The sequence below is a fragment of the Triticum urartu genome, chromosome 7, assembly GCF_003073215.2.
Source record: "Triticum urartu cultivar G1812 chromosome 7, Tu2.1, whole genome shotgun sequence".
Lineage (NCBI taxonomy): Eukaryota > Viridiplantae > Streptophyta > Magnoliopsida > Poales > Poaceae > Triticum > Triticum urartu.
The window spans coordinates 656,436,959-656,454,601 of NC_053028.1; the positions used below are offsets into that span (position 1 = coordinate 656,436,959).

At 46.3% G+C, this 17,643-nt stretch overlaps 2 protein-coding genes across 2 annotated transcripts; both read right to left on the reverse strand.

Annotated features, from left to right (window-relative positions):
• Positions 1–13,050: 13,050 nt before the first annotated feature.
• On the reverse strand, positions 13,051–13,743 carry LOC125522608 (cortical cell-delineating protein-like). The gene has a single exon (XM_048687653.1). The coding sequence runs from the start codon at positions 13,672–13,674 to the stop codon at positions 13,276–13,278; it is 399 nt and encodes a 132-aa protein (XP_048543610.1). The 5' UTR covers positions 13,675–13,743; the 3' UTR covers positions 13,051–13,275.
• Positions 13,744–16,501: 2,758 nt separating this feature from the next.
• On the reverse strand, positions 16,502–17,213 carry LOC125522844 (cortical cell-delineating protein-like). Its single transcript, XM_048687884.1, has one exon. It carries the CDS (start codon positions 17,158–17,160, stop codon positions 16,762–16,764), a length of 399 nt encoding a protein of 132 aa, XP_048543841.1. The 5' UTR covers positions 17,161–17,213; the 3' UTR covers positions 16,502–16,761.
• Between the last annotated feature and the right edge of the window lie 430 nt (positions 17,214–17,643).

The window sequence follows — 17,643 nt, forward strand, 5'->3', positions numbered from 1 at the left end:
TTTCCCTTGAAGAGGAAAGGGTGATGCAGTAGAGCAGCGTAAGTATTTCCCTCAGTTTTTGAGAACCAAGGTATCAATCCAGTAGGAGGCCACGGCCAGAGTCACACCTACACAAACAAATAAACTCGCAACCAACGCGATAAAGGGGTTGTCAACCTTCACGGTCACTTACGATAGTGAGATCTGATAGATATGATAAGATAATATTTTTGGTATTTTTATGATAAAGAGAAATAAAGATGCCAAAGTAAAATAAATGGCAAAGGAAATAACTAAGTATTGGAAGATTAATATGATGGAAGATAGACCCGGGGGCCATAGGTTTCACTAGTGGCTTCTCTCAAGAGCATAAGTATTACGGTGGGTAAACGAATTACTGTCGAGCAATTGATAGAATTGAGCATAGTTATGAGAATATCTAGGTATGATCATGTATATAGGCATCACGTCCGCGACAAGTAGACCGAAACGATTCTGCATCTACTACTATTACTCCACACATCGACCGCTATCCAGCATGCATCTAGAGTATTAAGTTCAAAGAACAGAGTAATGCTTTAAGAAGATGACATGATGTAGAGGGATAAACTCATGCAATATGATATAAACCCCATCTTTTTATCCTCGATGGCAACAATACAATACGTGTCGGTTCCCTTTCTGTCCTGAGCTGATCGAGCACCGCAAGATTGAACCCAAAGCTAAGCACTTCTCCCATTGCAAGAAAGATCAATCTAGTAGGCCAAACCAAACTGATAATTCAAAGAGACTTGCAAAGATAAACCAATCATACATAAAAGAATTCAGAGGAGAACAAATATTGTTCATAGATAATCTGGATCATAAACCCACAATTCATCGGATCTCGACAAACACACCGCAAAAGAAGATTACATCGAATAGATCTCCAAGAAGTCGAGGAGAACTTTGTATTGAGATCCAAAGAGAGAGAAGAAGCCATCTAGCTAATAACTATGGACCTGAAGGTCTGAAGTAAACTACTCACACATCACCGGAGAGGCCATGGAGTTGATGTAGAGGCCCTCCGTGATCAATGCCTCCGGTGGAGCTCCGGAAAAGGCCAAGATGGGATCTCTCGAGTACAGAAGGTTGCGGCGGTGGAATTAGGTTTTTGTGGTGCTCCTGGATGTTTGGGGGTACGTGGATATATATAGGAGGAAGAAGTACGTCGGTGGAGCAGGAGGGCCCACGAGGGTGGAGGGCGCGCCCAGGGGGGTAGGCGCGCCCCCTGCCTCGTGCCTTCCTCCCTTGTTTCTTGACGGCCACTCCAAGTCTCCTAGATCACGTTTGTTGAGAAAATCACGTTCCCGAAGGTTTCATTCCGTTTGGACTCCGTTTGATATTCCTTTTCTTCGAAACCCTAAAATAGGCAAAAAAACAGCAATTTGGGCTGGGCCTCCGGCCAATTAGTAGGTTAGTCCCAAAAATGATATAAAAGTGTAAAATAAAGCCCATTAACATCCAAAATAGATAATATAATAGCATGGAGCAATAAAAAATTATAGATATGTTGGAGACGTATTAGTCCGCCCTACGTTAACCGGGTAGGCTCGCCGGCGCGTAAACCCAAGGCGACACCTTGGGGACGGATCCCCAATAGCCTGCTGAATGTGCTTGCTGCCAGGCGAACCACCTTACAGCTCTCAACGCGGCCGCTCGAACTGTCGAGCTTGACTCGAGTCAGAATCGAGAGCGTTGCCAATTGCGGAAGGCTACCTCGCCATTCTCGACGCAACCGCTTGAGCTGTTGAGCGGACTCGAAACAAAACAAAGGTGTTGCCAATTGTGGAAGGTCCCCTTTGCGTGCAGTTTTCCATACACAGGGCATGGCCTTCAAGGATAATAGCCATATATATAAAAGATTGCTTAAAGTTTCGCATGACTTAGCTTTTCTGTCGTTGCGCGGGCATCCACCGCATCCGCAGATGGCGCCGCCAAGCTCGGTCGTCTTCTTCCTTGGAACGATGGCCACGACGAAGCCGCTTGCCTCGATAAGACAGATTTTCACAGCGCGCCCCCTATAGCGCGCCAGTAGCAGGGTAGGGAGGACACTATCGCTGGTGGATCACTAGGGATACCTCGTTTACCGGTTCACGAACGGAGGTCTAATGACACGGTGAATGGAGTCCGTATTGTAAGGAGACCACGAAGACGGACGGCGGGACCGCCCTCCCCGGGCCGGAGGCTTGCGCATGAGCTGAAATACACAAAGACCCCAGCAAGACTCACACGCTACACGGATCGTGGTGTAATCCCAGGGTATCGGGGCAACGACGCACAGATGGTACAATACTGGCCTAAAGACGCTTGCGCTCATGAGGTGGATCTCCACTTTCGGCAAGGTGATGCTCTTGTCCTCTGAGCTAGCTCGGGGGCGAGTGCAACTTGCCCCAAGAGAAGAGAAACTGAATCCCACTTGCCCTGTCACGTGCGGGGCACGCGAGACTCACTCGTCGGCCTCCCCTTCTGATGCAGCTGCACAAAGGGTGCGTCACGCAGTTGAGCGTGAGCGAACATAAGGGGTCGGAAGCCTACGACGGGCGACGAGATGTGCATGATCGGCTGCCCTTGCTGACGACCCGAACCCAACAAGCTCTAGCGAGGTGGCAGCAGTCGTTCCTGAGAGAGCACACCGCGAGCCCAGCAGCCAGCAACGCGCCACAGAATAGCCACGCATTACACTAGCATGTCATGGGCCGACCTGCTCGCCGACTTGGGCGTGCTTATTACGGGGGTTCAGGCGGCGAGGGCCGGCGCAGAAGGGGGTGACGTTGCGTTCGGCTGCGTTGGGCGCGACTAGAGCAAACGGCCGGCAGCGAGCGCTGGAAGGGGGAGAGTCGATATGAGGTATGTCGAGTGGCTGCTGGCCGACGGTGCCGCAGGGAGAGGATGACTCATCCGACGCTAGCTAACACCGGTCATGTCACCTTCGTAAGCGCACACAGTAGCTTGGTGTGGGCGATTGGTGAATTGTTAGGTCGCTATGACAGTAACGGAGCCGCCGAGGTGCTGAGCAGCCGAGAACGTGGGATGCGGGGCCTGTCTGGCCTGTTGTGGGGTGCGAAGTTCTGTGTGGCGCGGGACGGGTGGCTCGGGTGAGACCTGAGCCTGACAGAACACAAGAACACACGCTCAAAGGATCTGTCACACTCGAGGCGGCAAGACGGAGAAATGAAGGTTATCGCACAGGCATTTTGCTGTCAGCGCTGCCGAAACACGATGGGTACAGTCAGCGCGATCCCTTGGTGGGGCTTTCCTGCTCAGGAGGCTACGTCTATCTTCTGCTAAGAGGCGGTCGCGTGCGCTCCGCTGGTCTCTTACCGGTAGAAGATGGTATGAGCTGAATCTCATGAAGGAAGACTCATATGGCGCATTGTGCTCCACAAGAACCGGAGCGGCGCGTTGGCCGCATCACAACTCGTGTGGCAGGGGTGCGCATGCACCGAGCTATGATCAGGGGCGCCTAGTCGAGCTTTTCCGTAGGTCGTGTGGATCAGGGGCTAATACTGTCCCACGGGTAACGGGCCGCCGGTGGTGTTTGGTGTTGGAGGTTGCAGAGCATGGAGATCGGAAGGTAACTTCTGATTCGCACGACGGCACGTCCTATCTCCGACGTGCTTCTTGTCTCGACGACGTCTATGGCGAGTGCGAGGCAGTGTTTTCATCTAATCTCTGGCGTGGCAGCCATTCCCCGTTCAGCCGCCGGCATACCGTTCGGCAGTTCAAGGAGAGAGCTCATGCGCTCGCTGTCCGGCTCTGAGCTGGTCCCGACCGAACGACCGTTAGGGGCACAGGAAGCCGTACTTGTACATGCCGATCTCGCCAGTCGCAGCTTGGTATGAGATCAAACCAGTGTATGGATGTCGATGTTTAGCGCGAAGCCGGTGGGAGGATACGGTGACAAGGGTGCACCTCGATTAGTTTCAGTATACTCACGGAGAATCGATTTAGCGCGTCGAAAGAAACCAGACACATGTGCGGACGCGATGGATAAGTATCCGATGGGTCAAGGTGTCTGATGTGACAAGTCACGACGCCTGCGCAACGTCTCCCAAGCTCGCGTCCTATCATCAGGAATTCGAGCCGACATAATTGTCGTTGCCTTAGTCACTTCGGACCGTCGAGCGCTTTTCGGCGCGCCCTGGGAGGGCAAGGAGTTCCCCGAGACCACGGAGGCGATCCTCCACTGGACAGTATGCGAATTACAACGACAGCAATATTGTCGTCTGCATGGTCGAACTTATCGAGGGTATTGGTTGCATTGAGCGCTACTTAAACACCACTGCTAACATTGAGCAGCCACATAACTAGAGTCTGGTCGCGATCGCCATAGTGGCTGCTATCACGCAAGCCAGTAGGATCATTAGCCTCGTTATCGCGATCGCCTCCAACAGGCAGTACAGATAGCCTGTCTCACATCACGACGATAAGTATGCACGGTTCAAAGAGGACAATTGATGGCTACCTAAACACTTGGTAATTACGCTCATCGAGGATGGTGGTCCTCTCGCCCACTGTCGCCCGCGACCGCAGCTGCCCTGCTGACGCGCCCTTCTCGCCTGTATACGCCACCCGTAGTCGGCCATGGCACACCGGTCGCACTCTGCCACTGCCCACCTCCCTACGCGCGCCTGCCGCCCTCCGCTCGCTCAGCCATGCTTCGCTTAACAGTCTGAATGGTGTGATGATTGTCAAACACTGCAGTGCACGTACACACGAGGGTTCCGGGATCGCCACCGTCCGCGCGCACGGTCTTCGTCACATGTTGGTGTCTTCCACACCTACTTCAAGCACCATCGCCGCACTTCTATAGGCAACCTGATGGCAACTCCTCGCCATCGCAGGTCCCGTCGACTACCTCTTGACTAGTTTGGGCATCCAACATGACCACTTCAGGTCGTTTCTGGTTTTGACGCTTTCGTCTTTGTCCATCACGACTTCATCGCCAACGTCATCTTGTCCTCGACTACTTCGTCTACTCCGACAACCGCGCACTCCACTGGCACTTCTTTCTCTTCACTGCACTGCACCTCACAACCATCATGGAGGCTTCCTCTACTAGTCCCCTACGACAATGGGAAACATGTCATAATGGTCCCTGCCTTCGCACGCACTGTACTGTCAATACCGATATGTGCATTCGTCCCCGACGTGTTCCCGAGTCTTGCAAGCTCGGATCGGCACCTCATCTTCCTCGGTATCGACAATGTCTTTTATAGCAGCGATAACCTCTTCTATGACTGCCTCGGCCGCATCACCGACGAGTTCTTCTTTGCGTACTCGTTTCTGGCAAAACCATAGTATGCCTTTGTCCCCGATGTGCGCCTGGTTCTAGAAAAACTATGGCCGCACCTCGTCCTCGACGGCTCGGACTACGTCTTCTTCGGCATCAGCTTCCTCGACGACTGCCTCGACGCGTCTCCGTCATTTTGTTCGTGCACTATGTGCCTGCGGCTTCACGTTCGGCTCTCTCGACACCGGCACCCGACCACGACATCGACCACGGCGACCTCTCGCACGACTACCTCGACCACGGCTCCGCCACCCATGCTCTCGGCTTCCTCGAGTTCGACACAAAGGGCTATCACCTCTCTTAAGCAACTCAGCGGCTTCCTCTATAGTCAATGTGTTCGCGATGCGACACCGTGCACGGTGCTCCCGCTACGATAGCGAGGGGATGTTAGCGCATCGGCTTCTACCATCAGTTTCTCTCCAGTCTGACCATCCGCGACACTCCCGTTGTCTGCGACGCCACCTCTACGACTGTCGGGGGGTGTTAGAGTATCTAGGCATATCTCTATATTTGGTAGCATATGATTTGTAATAATCTAGGCCTTTTCTCTAGGAGAGGCTTCCTGCCCTTCAAACCATGTACTCTATATAAACCGTCCGGGAGGCTCGACACAACACCGATCATATTCCGCTAATCCTTCTCTTTCTCTATTGTTCTACATCAATGAACTGTTAAATCTGGTTGAATGTCGAATTATGAATCTAAAATCAGACTCGACCAATATGCAATAACCAAAATCTTGTCCAAAGTGTCAAACTCATAATTACTACTGTTTGCAGGTTCATAGTAGAATTTACTCAAACCGCACTAATTATTATTGTCTGCGGGTTCAAAGTAGAATTTACTCGCACCGCACATATGCATGTATGTTCACAACAAAATATATTTAGAGTTCAGTTCATGGATCACCTAAGTACGTTATATATGGACACACCATCATTGAATCTTCCTTCTCGGCGGTTCTTTTTTGTCGCTTAAGCTTAAAAAATCCATTCATGGATCACCCAATAATGCTAAAACTACGCGTGACACATACGGGGTTGAAACCTACAAACGTAAGTGTCTACTCGCGCCACTCCCTACCCTAATTTCACTGTTTGAGCCTCCATGCTTTACAATTAGATACTGACATGACAGTCCGCAAGTCCAAACTCACAAGGCCCCGTTCGAAGTGTAGCCTTGCTCCTCGGTGCCCGGTGGTGGATACATATGTATTAACTACCAAGAAGTGTACATATGTACGGCAAAGTATCAAGTGAAAACTGAAATTCGGTGCAAATTTGGAAACTTCCATCGTGGGACCTTGGATCAATAGCGAGCGGCAGAGATCAAAGGTGGGAGCACTAACCAGCCACTTAACTCCATTTTTCACATAACCCCCTCTTTCAGTAATTAGGTAACTCCCTGTCTTATTCTACCCGTTCCTATCCTTCCAAGTTCTAACCCAAATCTCGCCGCCGCCTCATCTGACCTATGCGACGACGGCGACCAGGCGAGCCCCCGCGCGATGGCGGGTGCTGCACCACGCAATGGTGATTCGGCGGCCTCAGTGCTACTTCAGGCAACGACCACCCGGCGCCCTCGGGGCTGCTCCGACGCGACGACGAGTCTGGCGGCCTTGGCGCTGCTCGTCCTGCCCATCCCACCCCAGTGCGATGGCAGCCCGCCAACCTTGGCGCTGCTTGCCCTTCGAAGCTGTTGGTCTGTATTTGCTGTCGTCCAAATTCTAGTGCAGCCAATTGGGTTGGGCTAGCTTTTGGTTAGCTGTTCATATTTAGTTCCTTAGCTGAATGAATGCTGCAGTGTGCAGCCTAAAGAAAAATTTAAGTTCCCCAGAAATCCACTATAAAGAAATCACAGAGTATTGGAGCAACAATAACAAGAGACCATCTATGAAGAAAGGCAGCAGATGGAAACCCCCAAATGAAGATTACCTGAAGATCAAGTGCTTTGTTTCAAGAAGAAAAATTTAAACTGACCTTTTATTTCAGTTCTGCTTTCTATTGTGTGATGACCCAAGTCTTGTAATTAAATTTTCATTGGCCGAGTGTAATCTCACCCTCGCCCCCAACTCTCAACCTTTGTAAATGTACTCTATCTTATAATGAAATGGTTCAGGCCAACGTAAGTCCGCCGTAGCCCCGTCAAAAAAAAGTCCAACTCTGTAATCTGTATCTTCGTTTTTGTTTGCTTTGGTCGTTGCAATTCTGTGTGGTGGCTTTCCCCTCATCTCCTATTCTAATATATTCACATACAACTCTTCGAATTTCTGATGTAATCAACGGATCTATGATTAGTACTCCCACATTACTAAGACCTCACGAGCCACAGTGTTACTTCCACTACCCGTGAACTGGAACATGTAGTTAGGAAAACGGCCACACATCACATTGGTCTCCCTGAGCTCTCATGGCACCATTTGCAGAGAGAAGCTTCAAGTATTTTCAGTTTGTCGATGACCAGCAAACAATCACATTCAAAAACTACAAGGAAGTTGCACAACTACAGTACCTATTTTTTAATTGCACAGCTCCAGCACTAACTTTTTCTTTTTGCTGGTGTGCTCCAGCACCAACTGAACAGCAACTTTCCGTGCACAGGCTTCAACATATCCAGATAAAGTACTTCAGAGAACAGAGTTTGTGCTGGACAATTCTTCAGAGAACTGCAAAATCAGTGTACAATTCTTCAGAGAACGACGTAGCGTGGGGGTAACCCGCGGCTGTCGAGTTGCCCTTCGAGGTTGCCACATCCGGACGCCGCTGTACTTCACGCAACCTACACTGCAGGTCACGGCCACCGTTACGGCGTCGCATGGAGCTCAGAGGTGCTGTTAGCGATGCGTGGCTATGTCGCTCTACTTCACCTCCGGGGCTGCGCCGGCGAGCTCTTCGCCTCCTACGTAGTCCCAATCCCTTGCCGCAAGGTCCACGTCGTCGGTGAGGGAGGCTCCCTAGGCCGACGCCACGGGCACCCTCGCCAGTCCCTTGACTCGGCTTCTCGGGACTGCGCTCCCGCCGAGGGGAGCTTCGGCACGGTGCACGGCTGCGTCGCCGCAGTTGGGAACCCCGTCAGCTATGCCCGCCTACCTCCGTGTCCGTGGCATTCACCGCGGCAGCAGCGCCATGGTACGGGGCGAGTTAGGTTGGATACGGCCAAGTAATCTGCTAATCATTGAGATAAAAGGGGGTTTCTGCTAATTGACGTTTAAGTGGCCAGTTAGAATTCCCACCTTTGGTCTGTGCCGTTCTTTGTAGATCTAATGGCTCACACGGCAAGTTTCCAGATTTTCATTGAAAATCAGTTTTCACTCGATACTTCGCCCATATGTACAGTCCTTCTCGGTGCTGCTATCTCAAAATAAAATGATAGACGTGGTAAAAAAGGAGCGAATTCTCCAGTGCTTGTAGTCATCGCTAGATGGTCTACGGATTTGAATGTAATTTTTTATCATTTCTAATGTTTGTTGTACTGTCATGATTGACGATAAATAGATCAGAAGTTTTCTCTAAAAAAAGGAGCAAATTGATGACGAGAAAGAAGATGCAACCAGTGAATGAAACAAATATGTTGATTCGAGCATGATTCATGCAATCATGCTTGCGTACACGCAACATAATTAGCTGCCACATAAATCACGGGTTGAGTTAACACAACTTGAATATTTTATTATTATTTCACGGGTTCTTTAAAAATATGTGAATTTTTTAGGTAACACAACTGGATACAAGGATGGATGACATGTACATAGTCAACATAGGTTATGAAACTAACTTCAGCATGCATGCATGCATGCACTGAGGATGTAGACATGGACTGAAAAATATGTATACCATACGTATACATATGGCATGCAAATCATTCATGAGTATGATGCATTCATGCATGTCTTTTCATGGATCAACTATAGAACATCAAGAAGTAAAAGGTGCCATTAGAGACAATTACATTGATAATTTTTTATGTATGTGTATAATTTTTTCTTCAATCTGATGTACTTTGATTACGATATACGAATTGCTTAGGGAACAAAGAAAGAAATAAATGTAGCTAAGGTATGCGAAAAGATGTGGATCTGATCATGACTGATGCAATCATGCATGCTTGTTCATATAAATATACAACTCAAGCTGGCATATCATGGGTGGAGTTAACACGACATGAATAATTTTTTATTATTCTGTGCGTCCTTTTATAAACTTGTGAATCGTTTAGATACTACAACAAGATACAAAGATGGATGATCTATACATAGTAAGTGTAGGATAGGAAACTAACTTAAGCATGCATGCATGCATGCACCGACGACATACGTATGACATGAGGATTAACCACTGGTAAGATGCATGCAAGCATGGATTTCATGGATCAGCTAGAACAATGTGAAAGGTGGCATTACAGACGATGCCAAAGAGAATCGTCAATATAACTTTTAGTTTTACCAAGGATTTATGTTGTACATGTATATTTTATTTTCTTTGATATGATGTACTCTGATTATAGATCAATTTACTCAAAAAAGTAAAAAAGAAAGGAAAAGAAAATGAAGCTAATGCATGTGAAAAATATGTTGATCAGATCATGATTGATGCAATTAGGCGTGCATGTAGATATAAATATACATCTCAAGTTGGGGTATCACGGGTCGATTTAACACAGCTTAAATAGTACATTTTTATTATCTGACACATCCTTTTTTAAATATGTGAACCATTTAGATACCGCAACAGGATACAACGATGGATGACCTGTACATAATCAGTGTAGGATAGAAAACTAACTTAAGCATGCATGTAGGCATTGACAACTAAAACATGAACAAGAAACTATGGGTATCGTGCATATACATATGTCATGCAAATTAGTCACAAGTATGATGCATGCATGCTGGGGTTTTCATGAATCGGCTAGAACATCAAGATGTAAAAACGCATTAAAGACAAGGACATTGAGAATCTTCAATGTAACTTTTAGTTTTATCAAAGATTTCGGCTGGTCGTGTATATTTTGCCTTTTCAACGTGACAACCTTTGATTACAGATCATTTAGGCAAAAAGAAAGAAGATATAGCTAATGCATGTGAAAAGATGTGGATCTAATCATGATTGTTGCAGTCATGTGTGCGCGCACATATAAATATACAATTGAAACTGACATATCATGGGTCAAGTTAACACAAGTTGAACAAACTTTTTATTCACCCAAGTGTACAAGTATGTATATCTTCCGGAAATATGTGAAAATATGTGAGTCATGCATTTAGATACCATAACTATTAGATACAATGATCAATCAGACAATCACAAGCTTACAATCACAACTAGCTCCCATATATAACTCCGTCGAGTTAACACAACTAACTTAAGCATGCATGCACATAGGAGATGTGCATGAATTGAAAATTATGTGTACCGTACGTACATGTACACATAGCATGTGAATTACTCAGGAGTACTATGCATGCATGCATGGTTCTTCATGAATCAGCCAACAACATCAAGATACAAAAGGTGGCATTGGAGACGACTACATCAAGCTTCAATTTAGCCTTTACTTTTAGCAAAGATTTCTGTTGGTCTTTTTTTTTTCATCTGATTACGGATCGTTTTAGAAAAAAACAAAGAAAGAAGATGTAGCTAAAGCATTAGAAAATGGACATGGCTAGCGGGCGCCCGAGCGCTCACTGGTACGAACTAGCGCTCATCCAAATATGGAAAAGAGCAGCTCACACGCATGGCCACAGTTCACTAAAAAAGAAATCATGTCCCCGCGTGCATTTATTTGGGGATCCAGAAAGTTTAAAAAACTTTAACTTCTGATTTAAGTATCGAAATTCAATTTTGTTTTCACAGTTGGCTTTCTCGCGACGAATTCTTCGAAACTAGATCTCATATAGATAGGTTTGGTCGAATTTTTTTCAAGGCAACTTTGGATACGATGGAGGCAACTTTAGTGCTATAGGAAAGCACCTTCATTTTTTCTCAATAGGACCGCCTATTAGGTTGGTTTGTGTAAAACAAATGAGAAAACCACACACAACATGATGCACCTTCTACATATGGAAAAGTCTAAGCTCACCATCGGTGGGGCTATTCGAGGCAAAACAAGGACAATAACTTTCAGATCGTTATGTACTTGAGTATCACCTAAAAAAATTAGCAATTTGTGGGGTGTTTTCGTGCAATTTCAGTGCATTCAACAAGTAACTCATGTGTGTTTCCTATTGGTTGGTTTGTGTAAAATGAGAAAATCAAGAAAATGTGTGCAAGTCCAACTCATCTTGTGTGTGTATGCAACTATATACTTCTGCATATAGCAATTGTTCTAGCAAACTCTAAGCAACTGCCCCCCTAGCAGAAATCCACACAACTGTTCTAGCAAGATCCAAAGCGACTATTCCTAGCAAAAAATCCAAGCAATTGTCCTAGCAAATCCAAGCAATTGTAATACCAAAACGCAATGCAAAATTGTTTATAGCAAAACCAATCAAATGTATTACCAAACATCAATGCAAAATTATTCTATCATAACCGAGCAACTATCCTACAAAACCAAGCAACTGTACTATCCAATCCAAGCAACTGCATTACTAAATAACAACTATGAAAAAATAGTCCTAGCAAAACCAAGAAACTGTCCCTAGCATTCCTACTTAGATTGTCTACTTTAGACAGAAAAAACGTATAACCAACTTGAATAGCCTTTGTGGACAACTATCTTACCCCCCCCCTCCCCTCCCCATGCAACTTATCTATTCTAACAAAAATCCAAAACAAGTCAATTACAAAGAAAACACAAAATGAAAATTGTTCTAGCAAAATAATCCAAGCAAATGTCTACCAAAACAAAGCAACTATATAAAAAACACAAATGCAAAAACCTGTTCAAAATGAATCCAAGCAACTGTCCCAACAAATCACGAGAACTTGACAATGATAATTACTTGCCTAACAATGATGCCCGGTTTGCATGTCATCGCTGATTAGTTGGCTACGATACTAGGACAAGTTTTCTGTCGGTGTAGCTCATGCTGCATGTACTCTGAAACATAGTGTTGGCGTACTCGATTGTGTGGTAGACAACTTATATGTGAATTTAGTGAACATCATGGTCATGGGAGGCAAGGACTTCTCCTTGATAGGCAATTATAGCAGGCAAACTAATAAGTTGCTTTCCTATAATACTAAAGTTGCCTCTACAACACCCAAAGTTGCTCAGAAAAAAAGTTCATCGAAATATACACATATGGGATCTAGTTTGAAGAACTCACAGTGAAAAACCCAACGGTGAAAACGAATCTAAATTCTGATACACGAATCAAAAGTTATGACTTTTTAAGTTTTGTAAAACCCAAATAAATGCATGCATTTTTTCTTTCTTCACTTGTGTTCGGATGAGACGAGGACCGAATAGTTTCCTTTTTTATACTGTAACGATGACACACACCCTTTATGGCAGGTCTGCTTAGACGCAACGTGAGTTTTTTTTATCACATAGCGTGTGCGCCCGGAAAGCCCAATTAACGCAGCTGCACTGATAAGTATTTGTGTTAGAAAATATGTGAATCTGATCAGGATTGACACAATCATGTGTATGTACATATAAATATGTAATTCAAGCTGGCATATCACGGGTCAAGTTAAACCCATTTTCTTTCCGGGTGATGTGTTAACCCAATTTGAACAAACCTTTCACGTACACATACAATGATACGAGTATGTATATCCTTTCACAAATACATGAATCATGCATTTAGATACCATAACGGGATACACTGATCGTTGATAAATCACAAGCTTATCAAGCATGCATGCACGAGCGAGGGAGCCCATGCAAACGCCTGACATATAGTACATGAACTGAAACATAGAAAATATACGTCTGGTGTGTACGTATGGCATGCAAACTAGTTACGAATGCAACGATTATGCATGTATAACATCCATCGATGGTTGGATGGATCAGATGGGGCACGTGAAGTCGGAGGGGCACTTCTTGCCGCACTGGTTGAGGAGGAGGACGAGGTCGATGGGGACATTCAGCTTGATGCCAAGGATGTTAGCGTTGATGGCGGTGCAGAGGCACACGGCCGCGTCGAGGTCAGCGAGCCCAGCCAGGAGCGGGCAACACTCCTCATTTGCCGGCACGCCGATCTTGAGCTTCAGCAGGTTCAGCACATTGGCGCACACGCCCAGCTTCAGCGTGTTGATCGAGCAGCTGCCCCCGCCAGTCGACGGCACAGACGGTGGGAGGATCGGCGGGGTAGGTACGACTGGTGGGCAGTAGGGCTCGCAGCCATGCGCCGCGGCAAGGAGGGCCAGGTTCAGGGCGAGGAAAAGGGCGAGCTTGGAGGGCGCCATTGCTACTGATCGATCTTACTGTTCTGTGGCTAAGCTTGTAGGCTTTGCTAGCTTGGGATGGTTTTCTTTGGTTGTTTGAGGTGGTATTTATAGGCCGGTTGTAGTGTGCAAGTGCATGCATGCCATTATCAATCGAGCTAATTAGTTTGACTCTTGCCGTAGTAATTTTGAAAACTTATGCGCAACCATTATTGTACTGGCATGTTACGTGTGTAACATCCATCATTGGAGCTTAATCTGTTCGCTAATGAACAAAAACCCGAGAGCTGCGCCAGGAGACTTTTCTTTAGTTTCCAAGAAGAGTACTCCTATATGCATGTTGTCTGCTGTGCGCATATAAAGATTTGATGGGTTTACAAGTGTAGAGATAATAATCTGGAGCATAGTATCGGACAAAGGAATATATCTGGCATGATAGCGCTATGAGATGGCGTAACCCTGATCATCGGGGTCACGGGAGACACATACTCCCTCCGTCCATGAATAAGTGTATATCTAACCTTTGTCCTAAGTCAAAGCTTTAAAATTTTGACCAACTTTATATAAAAGAGTAGTAGCACATATGACATCAAATTGATACATTATGAAACTACATGTCAAAACGAATCTAGTGATACTAATTTAGTGTCATAACTGTTGTCACTTTTTCCTATAAAGTTGGTCACAGTTTTAAGACTTTGACTTAGAACAAAATCTAGATGTACACTTATTCACGGACAGAGGGAGTATAGGAATTGTATGGTTTTGATTCCATGTGTCTATTATATCTTCCGTACTCTGGTTTATTATAGTGGCTCATTGGCACCGATGGACACCTACGTTCAGCTCGCTATATAATAATTATTAGTTAATCCAGCATCATTGGTTGTGCCGACGAAGAATTCCACACATTTTCTAAACACTAGGTACCTGAAATTTTCCTTTGCGTCAGTTACAGCCTGTTTTGTGCGAGACTGAAGGCGGGTGACAATGACGAGGACGAGCAAGAGGGACTCCAAAATTTGACTGATGCAGGTTGAGGGTGGGGGTGCGGGAGTCGCCCGAGTTTACTGCAGATCACACGCGCGAGGGGGAGGGGAGGGGGCAGCATGGCGGTCCGGGGAGGTTCAGGGCTGGCGGGCTGGCGAGGCGGTGCGCGGCACCGCCCGCCAGCCAGAAGTAGGCTGCCGGTTTGGGCAAGGTAGATCACGTGGGAGGAGGAGCAACCATCGCACGGGGAGGAGGATGTGAGGGAAAGAATGTTAACAGGTGGCGGTACGATCGTGCCATCCAACAACTCGGAAAATTGACTAATGCAGATTTGCCCCCTTAGATTATCTGACATATAGGTGGCCCTAATTTCAATACTGCTTAAACGCCATGGTGTAAGATAGAACCCATTTGATTGAGTTGAACAAAATAGTTACACATTATAGTTTTTCTTGGTCGAGAGAACATCATTATAGCTAGCTTACATTCATGTGAACAAGGGTGCATAAACAAATTAAGAATGGACGTCTATGGATCAACACTTAAGCATCCGTGTTCCTATCTCATTTCAGGTACAACCTACGCACTAGAATTGCATCTACAAAGTTATTGTGAATAAAGAGCCCCCCCTGTTTGCTCCTAGAGCCAGCTCGAGCTGAAACCTCACTCCTGCCGCCGTCACCCGTCACTACATGTTTCTTTTAGAAACATATATCTTATGTCTCTGAACTCTTTTGAAAGTATAGAAATGATTCTTCAACTTTAAAACCAGCAAATCTTAGTACCTCAAATTCTAAAACCGGATTACTTTAGTTCCTTGACTCAACAAAAGAGGTTTCATGCTCACTTGGCGTGGTGTTGACTAGTCATCGCCTAAGTGGAAATCTTCTTCCTTCCATTGTAACCCGGCTGGGTTTTTTTTGGAGCAGTTGGCGTGCGCCGAGCAACAAGAGAAGAAGGTAGGCATGGGTCTTGTGTGGCTAGAGGCGGGGCACAAACAGGGCGCAGGAGTCCAGGGGGCTGCTGCACGGCGGACCTTGTGGGATGAGCTATTAGCACGACATGAGTCTCACTGGATTACGGTAGCTATGTTTACAAGATCCGCTCCTTACAAGCACATCAGTGTCGACTCTGAGAGGGGGAAGGGCCAAGTGGAACTAAGGTTTTAAGATAAGAGGTAGCCGCCGCCGTGCCGTGCCTTGATCGATTTTCGATCCCCTCTCCTGGGGTTCCCCACCTTATACTCCCCCATATATACCTATATTTTTGTTCCAGTATATAAATCCAAGCAAACAACCAATTGCTATTCAACTGTCTAGAAAGGTACTCCTTCTGTCTCAAAATAAGTGACTCAACTTTATAATAACTTTAGTACAAAGTTAAGTCACTTATTTTAGGATGGAGGGAGAATAAGTTAAGCAAGAGTTATCATCCTTTCTATAAAAGCATGCTTTTTCGCAAATGCTCTGACATGTATAACTGAAGCAAATGAACAATTCTTTAAATACCACAACTCAAAAGATATAAGTGAAATGCATAGAGCATTCTACAAATTTATGACCAATGTGTGTCTCTCCCTATGAACTGTGATCAGGATATGATGATTGTAAAATACCAACAAGTAAAGCAAACAAAAAATGCAAAGGACGCTCCAAGAATAACACATGTCATGTGAACAAATAAAAATTAGATGTTTGAGACTTCTTGAATATTTTTTTGGGTTGCCTTGGCATCCAAGCTTAGGCTTTTGCCTCTTCTTATTCGTCTCGTATCAATATCTCCCCTAGATCTTAAAAACTGCATTCACATAAAACTTTTATAAAAGGATTAATAAACATATGAAAAAATTAACTTCATGTACTGCCAAGACAAGTTTGTATATCCTTTTACAAATACATGAATCATGCATTTAGATACCACAACGGGATACACTGGTCATTGATCAATCACAAGCTTATCAAGCATGCATGCGCGAGCGAGGGAGCCCATGCAAACGCTTGACATATAGTACATGAACTGGAACATAGAAAATATACGTATGGCGTGTACGTATGGCATGCAAACTAGTTACGAATACAACGATTATGCGTGTATAATATTCATCGATGGTTGGATGGATCAGATGGGGCAGGTGAAGTCGGAGCGGCACTTCTTGCCGCACTGGTTGAGGAGGAGGACGAGATCGATGGGGACGTCGAGCTTGATCCCGAGGATGTTGGCCTTGATGGCGGTGCAGAGGCACACAGCGGCGTCGAGGTCGGCGAGCCCGCCCAGGAGCGGGCAGCACTCCTCATTCGCCGGCACACCAATCTTGAGCTTCAGCAGGTTCAGCACGTTGGCGCACACGCCCAGCTTCAGCGTGTTGATCGAGCAGCTGCGCCCGCCGGTCGACGGCACGGGCGGTGGGAGGATCGGCGGGGTAGGGACGACCGGTGGGCAGTTGGGTCCGCAGCCCCGAGCGGCGGCAAGGAGTACCAGGTTCAGGGCGAGGAAGAGGGCAAGCTTGGAGGGCGCCATTCCTACTGACCGATCTTACTGGTCTGTGGCTAAGCTTGTAGGCTTTGCTAGCTTGGGATGGTTTTCTTGCGCTGCTTGGAGTAGTATTTATAGGCCGGCTGTAGTGTGCAAGTGCATGCATGTCACTATCAATCGATCTAATTAGTTTGACTCTTGCCGTAGTTGTTAGATTTGTGTCGAATATTGTGTACAAGGTAGGTTATAGTTGGACTAGGAGTTGTATTGTGTTTACATAGGATGTGGAGTCGTGTCATAATAGGACACCTGTATCTAGGCCTCTCATATATAGCGGGGTAGACACACGATGTAACCTATGCAAGGCACAGACACGCAAGGGGGAGCCGGCGGCGTGTGCCGGCGCCCGGGTGGCCGGTGTGCGGTATTGTGACGGTGTCACGGAAAGGAGCGCCCGTAGTCAGGCCCCGGGGATGTAGCCATATCGGTGAACCTCGTTAACAAATCTTGATGTCGTCTTTGTATGAT